The 8,450-nt window shown below is 32.7% G+C and overlaps 1 protein-coding gene across 1 annotated transcript; it reads right to left on the minus strand.

Moving 5' to 3' along the window:
• Positions 1–1,928: 1,928 nt before the first annotated feature.
• On the minus strand, positions 1,929–4,118 carry LOC114371711. The gene is made up of 2 exons (XM_028329067.1): positions 2,587–4,118; positions 1,929–2,502 (listed from the first exon to the last, which is right to left on the minus strand). The coding sequence occupies exons 1-2, from the start codon at positions 4,116–4,118 to the stop codon at positions 1,929–1,931; spliced, it is 2,106 nt and encodes a 701-aa protein (XP_028184868.1).
• Between the last annotated feature and the right edge of the window lie 4,332 nt (positions 4,119–8,450).

An 8,450-nucleotide genomic window follows, 5' to 3' on the forward strand; every position in this document is an offset into this window, starting at 1 on the left:
TTAGATGTGAATGTTATTGGAAGACTATGTGTGTATATATGTTGTGTTTAAATGTGTTGACAACTTTTAAGTGAATGCTATGAAATACTACTACAACGACCATTTTATTGTCGTTTCTTATTAAATATATTTTTGTGCTGTTTAATTGATTTTCCAATTTCAGATTCGTTTAAACTGTTTATGTCGTGACTACTCTCTAGAATAAAAGTGTTTTTATAAAATATTTCAAAATCTGTCACTTTGTTTTCGTCGAGGATGTAGGCCTTAGTTGGTATCACTAATGTACAAACATGTATTGGTTCTGGCTTATGAAAGGGAATGCATATTGTGGGTTCTGTTCTCATTTCGCAAAAAGCCTGGTTTTTTCTTACGATATGTGATTGTTTTGTACTGAAGTGCTGTTTTATACAAATATGTCAGGTTTCAGGAATTGTCTATGATGTGTGGTTTGACTGAGATTTTGGTTCTGAATGTAAGAAGCGTGTTCTGTACTTTGTTCAGGGAAGTTGAGGATGCTGGTTCAAGTTAGTCAATATGATGTTGAGCCTATTGTTTTGTTGATGGCTTGTTGATCTGCATATTTATTAATTGTTGTGGTAAGTGGCAACTCTTTTCTGTGAGTTGTGGTTTTAGTTTATGGTTTTTAATTTGTTAAGGAAGAATCAGAAGATCGTTTACAAGGAGTCATAGGGTGCAAGTAATATTCAATTTCATCTTGGTTGGATGGTTACCTGTCCAAAACTGATTGTTATTTAACCTATAAATGATGTGGTGATCCTAAATCATCTAATTAATAATTTCTTGACTAACAATGCTTATTAATAGTTCTGTTAAATGAGCATAAAAAACATTGTAAGCTATTTAATCTACGTTGTTGTCTTGGTGTCATCGAAAATTAGTAATTCTTTCTATCTGCACATGACTCAGAATCTTATCCTATTTTAATAACCCAATCTTACATCATCTCAGTTTAAAACACTAGCTCCCCATTTTTATTGTCATCATGTAATTTTCCAATATCTTCATAATCGTTATGTTGCAGCACCACTACTAAGTACGAGACCATTTTTCAAGTTTGGCCGGGGCAAAAAGACCAAATGATTCTCTAAATTGGTAGAAGCTGTTTGTACAACTACATTTTGCTTTTATTAAATTTAGGATGATACTCATTATTATTTTTCTCTGTATAGAAAATAGCTATCTCAATTCACTTTTACCCATCCCAACGGAAGTATTATTATTTTTCTCTGTATAGAAAATAGCTATCTAAAGAAAATTTCTATGGAAAGCTATGGGAAGAACAGGTTCTTGGAAAAGAAACTCATTGTTGACCTCACTCGTATTAACAATATGAAAACCAATTCTAGAGCCCTATCAATTGTCCCAAACCAAAATTAACCACCCTCCACTCGCATACTCCAAATTCTGAAATATGAACCTGCTAGTTTATTTCAACCATATTTCAAATTAGTTTTGTAGAGATTTCTATACAGTGGGTGTAACTTAGCTAGGAACACACACTGAATTTGTGGAGAAAAACATATGTTCGATCCTCGCATAATACACTCTTAAAAAGGGGTGAGGAGCCTTAAGAGCTATGAAGCACCGACACCGACACCGACACCGGATACGACACGGACACGGACACGTTGACACCTGAAATGTTGAAAATGTAGGACACGGACACGGCTATATATATATATATATATATATATATATATATATATATATATATAATTCAATAAAATAAAATTACATAAAATTAAATATGAGCGATATGCATAAAAGATCTAAATTGAAAATCAAGATTTATATATTCATCATCATCTCAAAAGAACTTTTCCTACGATAATGAGTCACAAAAAATACTAAAAATTATAAAGCAAGATGATGAATTAGCAACTTCAAGTCTTCAAGAATTCTACAAACTAGCCATCATCATTGAAAAAAACACCCTCTAACTCTGGTTCATCTAAAGACAAACTAGCAATTTCAAGAATACCACAATTATCAAGTGACCCAAAATCATCTCCAGCTACATCCCACACTTTAGTTTCCTCTTGATGATATTGTGGAGTATTCCTTGAGAGAAGTCGTAGGTTGCTATGAACAAATACTAAATCTTCAGCTCTATGTGGTGTCATCTTGTTTCTCTTTAAAGAATGGATAAATGAATATGTACTCCAATTCCTTTCACAACAAGAAGATGAACAAGGTTGCGCAAGTAGCTTAAGGGCAATCTTTTGAAGTATTGGAGCATTAATGCCATGAACTAGCCACCAAGCTTTTGGATCCATTTGACCTCTATCATTTAAAGAATCAAGATCATCAAAACCTTCTCTTCCATCCGAGAAGTTGGCAAACTCAATATTCACTTTCCTTCTTACATCCACATCAAGAAAGAACCTCTTGAAGCATTTTAATCTTTCACGAGTGAGTTCCATGTCTTGATGTGGAGGAACTCGATTAGAATCTTCACTTAACCATTCATGACTATAATATCTACAATTAAAAATAAATATATACATGATTAAAATTTATGTAATTCTAAAAAAAATGTAAGTAAAAAAGTATAGAGTCAATTACCTAGGATTTAAAGAATGAGCTAAACAATGGAGAGGAGTGCTACTCTTAGTCCAACGGTCAATTAATATGGAGTGCACTACCTCATAAAAGGTTGATCCTTCACTCTCCTCCTTTCTCTCATATTGATATATGGCATTCTTCACCTTTTCAATCATTGAATCCCACATCTCATATACTAGATGGAGAGATGAAGCTTCTGTATCCGTTCTTCTAAGAACATCATAAATAGGGCTAGTGAAAGAAAGAATATAATCAACCTTATCCCACCATTTATCATCTAACAAAGTATCTTTCACAAATTTAGCCTTTGCAACATCATCTTCCTTATAAGAAGACCATTGGTCACTAATGACCATCTCTTGGAGTCCTTTCTTCAATTGCTTGAATCTCTTGAGCATTACAATAGTGGAGGCAAATCTTGTTGGAGCAATGGATAACAATTTCAATGAATTGAATGAATTGAAAATTGATAGTCTCATAGAGTGACTCATGACAAAGTTTTTCACAAACATTGCATCATCCGCAATTTGGGTGATCCAAGAACATTCTTCATAAGCAACATTATTTTTTTCTGTATTCTTGGCTGCACATATGTTCTTCAAAGCAAGATTTAATGTATGGACAACACATGGAGTCCAATAAATGGAAGGAAACTCAGCCTCAATTATTAAACCTGCTGCTTTACAAACGACTGCATTATCCGTCACAATTTGCACAACATTTGAGTGTCCAACCTCCATAATTACCTCCCTCATATGTTTGGCAATGAAATCCTTGTCTTTGATCTCATTTGAACAATCAATGGCCTTTAAAAACATAGGTCCACTCTCTGTGACAACCATGAAATTAATAAGAGATCTTCTTTGCGGGTCACTCCATCCATCACTAACAATGCTCACACCCTTCTGGCTCCATGCATTTTTAATTGGTTGTAACAAATTCTCCACATGTCTTCTCTCGTTTTGAAGTAATGTTGTCCTTAATTTATTATAACCTGGAGGTTGGTAACCACTGATCTGATTGTTGGCAGCATAGGCAAATGCCTTCCTATAATGAGGATTTCTTGCTAAATGAAAAGGCAATCCCGAAGAGTAAAACATCCTCGCAATTTCATGATCAAGTGTCTCTCTAGCTTGCAAATTAAAGGCATTTTCTATAGATGATGTCTTTCTCTTTTTTGGATCAACACCAAGAGTGTTTGTATCCATTTGGTGTTGAGTAGAAACCGGAGGCAATGACACAGATTTTGTTTTTGACCTCTCCACCCTCAATGTAGCCTCATTGTCTATCTTCTTCAAATCTATAAGTTTGGCAACTGTTACCTTTTGACAAACTCTAACTCCTTTTCCTGTCATCTTCAACAAGTGTGCCCTCACTCTAGTGTAAGACCCATTAAAGGTAAAATCACAAATATTGCATTTTATCTCATAATTTCCACCACCAGCTACACTTTTTATCTTTGTAACATAGGTCCATAAAGGTTTGGTATCATCATCTTGTTCTTTAGCTTGACTAGGACTAGAAGCACTCATCTCTACAACAATTTAAAAAAATAAAAAATTAATGTAAATAATTTCTAAATAAAAAACAAACAACAAAAAGCAATTTGTAATCAATGTTGACCGGGAATGTGAAAATAAATACATTCCAAAAACATGTACATGACAAATACATAACAAATTTATCTCCAGCTTAGCTAAAAAGAATAATAAAGATTTAGAAGTTCCTCGTGCTGCATAGTTCATGTATGGTTTGTTTGAAATTTGAAATAAGATGGATAAATAATTAAATAGTGAAGTTGACTATTTTACAGCAAAAATGCATTTAGAAGCTCCTAGACGTTGGCATGTCATATTCTAATGAATAAGCCTTTGTAAAGTGGTATGTGTGTGAGAGAGAGAGAGAAAACAGCCTTTACAATAAAAAACATAAATTACTATCAATTATTTTAACTTTTTATAAAATCATGATTCAGTATTAGATCTTTATACAATAACATATCTCTATGACAACTTTAATGATCTGTGTTTGATTATAAAAAATCAGGTTGAAATATAAACTAACACGAATTTAAGTAAATATTTGACTATTTACTTTCACATTGAAAAATTAATTTTAAAATTTAACTTTAGAAAGAAATTCTAAGTTGAGCATCTTTACATAACTTTTGGATTTAACAAAAAAATTCATTTTCAATTTTACTATTAACTTATTTTTTAAATAAAAATATCCAAAACACATGTGCAAATTGCTTCAATACAACTTGTCTCACAGCATTAAAGCACAGGAACTTAATTACGCACAGTACCTTGCAGCCATCCACATATATAACCAAGAAAAAAACACACACTGCTCCACACGATTTGGAAAGCGAGAAAGCTGGCCATCACTAACTTTAATTAAAGCATTTTAGAAATATAATCCATTTTTTTAAATTAACCGTAGAAATATCGTCACTCTTTAAATCTCTGAGTCTTTAATTCAGAGAAGCTAAATTCAAAATAGAAATATCAAGAAAGCAACATGTGGGGATCAAAAGTAAAGAGACTACCAAAAAGCATCAGGCCTACGTGTTTTTTCAATGAAAAGTTGCTTTTTATAATAAAATAAAAGTAAATGCATTTAAAAGGGAAAAGTTGCTTTTACGTGCTATGTGTGTGTGAGAGAGAAAATAGCCTTTGCCTGCTATGTGTGTGAGTGAGAGAGAGAAAACAGCACGTGATGAAAAGTTGCTTTTTACTATAAAATTAAAAAAATGGAGAAACGTGTAATATCCAGCGGGTAATAGCCAAAGAGAAAGAGTGTGTAAATTTTTAAAGAGTAAAGTGGAAAACCAGAGGCATAAGAGGCATGGCAGCAAGAAAAGAAAAGAAGAGTTTGCGGGGAAGGAAAACCAGGCAGCAAGAAAAGAAAAGAAAAGCTTGCGGGGAAGGAAAGGAAAACCATGCAGCAAGAAAAGAAAAGAAAAGCTTGCGGGGAAGGAAAACCAGAGGATAAATAAGAAGCAAAGCTTACCTGCGTGGGGAAGGAAACCAATGCGGCAATGGCGGCGCTTGCGGGAAGAAGAAGGAGAAGACACAGAACGACAGGTATTTTTTTTGTAAGCATTTTAAAATAAATAATAAAAAAACCTAAGGCTCTTAATGGGCCGCGACGCGCGTGTCTACGTGGTGGGCTGCGTCCAACCAGAGGTGTCCTCCTATTCAACTGCGTCCGGTGACGGCGCCGGCGACGGACACCGCGTCGCACCGGAGTCGTACGCGCATGGGTGTCCGGTGCGAGTCCGACACGGGACACGCCGGTGATGAGCCGCGTCCGTGCTTCATAGCTTAAGAGTGACTAAGAGTATCTTCAATAAGGGTTCTTGCACGTAGATGCCAGTCTCAAAATCAGATCTTGCTAAGATTATTATTGGTGCAATTTAGTTCTCTTCTACAGGAACTCCTAAGATCTGCAATAATTTTTTAAAAAATTGAATTTTCTCTCTCTCCACAACATCCCCACTAGAAGCAACTGCTAGCAAAAAAAAAAGGGATCTTTGAGGAGGAGAACAACCAAATACACAACACACACATAGATCTCAAATCATCAATGATTAAAAACGAAAAAAAAAAAGATCTAGAGAGGGAGCATCATCGTCTTCAAAGGAAGGACAATGATTCATCTTAGGCCCATTTCCTCTTCCTATTCGTCGTGATAAGGCTCTGTAAGGCTTGGAAGAGCGGTGCGGAGGTGGGTGGGTGGAGGGTGAGGATTGGGAAAGCAAATGGGGGAGGGAGGGAGAAGAGGGTGGGGGTAGAGAAGGAAGGGAAAATAAAAAAAATACTGAGACAAGAGATGGGGTAGGGGGCCACATATAGGGAATATGTTTTTCAGTGAACATTGTTTGGGCAAAAACACCAAAAGGGACCCCTTTTAGAAATTATTTACCAAAAAGGGGCCCTTTTGAAATTATTTCCGGAGGGGGTCACTTTTTTTATTGCAAAGCGCCCCCCACCCCGGCGCCTCCACTGTGCACGTGACACATGGCACAGGGAGGTAGCGCCCCTGCACCAGGCGCGACTGGTAGCGCCCTGGCACTGGGCGCGACTGGTGGTGCCCTGCACCAGGCGCGACCCTAGGCGCCTAGGGACCAGGCGCCACCCCCCACCCCCCCCACCCAACGTTAAAGCCCCACCCCCCCCACCCCACCCCACCCCAACCCCTCCTGGTCCCCCCCTCACCCCGTGGTCCCCTCACCCCCACTCCCTCCTTCTCCCCCAAATTCTCTTCTGTTTGAAGCTTGTCCCCCCCCTCCCAACACTCCATTTTCCATTCTCCCCCAAAGTTGCTGGTATGTGATTTTTTTAATTATTTCAAATTTATTTATTTTTTATAAATTGTTATATTTTATTTGTTGTATGTTTTTTTTTTGCAGGTGGTCATCTTGTGTACAAATTGCTGTTATTTTAATTTGTTTATTATTTTAGTTATTTTTTATTAATTATATAACAAATTGTTTATTTGTGTTACGGTTGTTTAATTTTTAGAATATAAATTTAATTAAGATTCATAATAAATATTACTGTAATAATGTTATTATGCGTATTTAAAAAAGAAAGGCATATTATTATTATATATAAAAATATATATATATATACGTGTTCTTATATTATTTTCTGAAATTTGTGAAATTGAGGAAAAAAAAATATATATTTTCTGAAAGTTGAGAAAAAAAATCCTCAATGTGAAGAAATTATTTTTTATTATATATATATGCTTATTGAAATTATTGAAATTGACAAAATATATATATATATTTTCTGAAAATGAAGAAAAAAAATTCTGAATGTGTAAAAATTAATTTTTATTATATATATATATATATATTAAAATTGCTGAAATTCACAAAATATATATATATATATATTTTCTGAAAATGAAGAAAAAAAATTCTGAATGTGTAAAAATTAATTTTTATTATATATATATATATTGAAATTGCTGAAATTGAAAAAAAATATATATATATATATTTTCTGAAAATGAAGAAAAAAAATTCTGAATGTGTAAAAATTAATTTTTATTATATATATATATATATATATATTGAAATTTCTGAAATTGAAAAAATATATATATATATATTTTCTGAAAATGAAGAAAAAAAATTCTGAATGTGTAAAAATTAATTTTTATTATATATATATATATATATATATATATATATATATATATATATATTGAAATTGCTGAAATTGACAAAATATATATATATATTTTCTGAAAATGAAGAAAAAAAATTCTGAATGTGTAAAAATTAATTTTTATTATATATATATATATATATATATATATATATATATATATATATATATATATATATATTGAAATTGCTGAAATTGACAAAATATATATATATATATATATTTTCTGAAAATGAAGAAAAAAAATGCTGAATGTGTAAAAATTAATTTTTATTATATATATATATATATATATATATATATATATATATATATATATATATATATATATATATATATATATTGAAATTGTTGAAATTGACAAAAAATATATATATATTTTCTGAAAATGAAGAAAAAAAATTTCTCAATGTGTAGAAATTATTTTTTTGAAATTGTTGAAATGGAGAAAAAAATATATATATATTTTCTGAAAATTAAGTAAAAAAATTCCTCACTCAATGTGAAGAAAATTTAAATTACGTGTTTGTTTGTAAAATTTTAATTACGTGCTCCTTTTTAAAATTTAAATTACGTGCTCGTTTCTAAAATTTAAGTTACGCGTACGTACTTAACTTTATTTATTATTTATGATATGTGTGACTATTAATTTTTTTTTCTTTCTATACAGGAGTTTTA

Source organism: Glycine soja, chromosome 10, assembly GCF_004193775.1.
Source record: "Glycine soja cultivar W05 chromosome 10, ASM419377v2, whole genome shotgun sequence".
In the NCBI taxonomy this organism is placed as follows: domain Eukaryota; kingdom Viridiplantae; phylum Streptophyta; class Magnoliopsida; order Fabales; family Fabaceae; genus Glycine; species Glycine soja.

Coding starts and splice junctions, on each gene's coding strand:
- LOC114371711 (XM_028329067.1), bottom strand. CDS start 4,118: ATGAGTGCTTCTAGTCCTAGTCAAGCTAAAGAACAAGATGATGATACC. Junction 2,503..2,586: donor GCTCATTCTTTAAATCCTAG/GTAATTGACTCT, acceptor TTTTAATTGTAG/ATATTATAGTCATGAATGGT.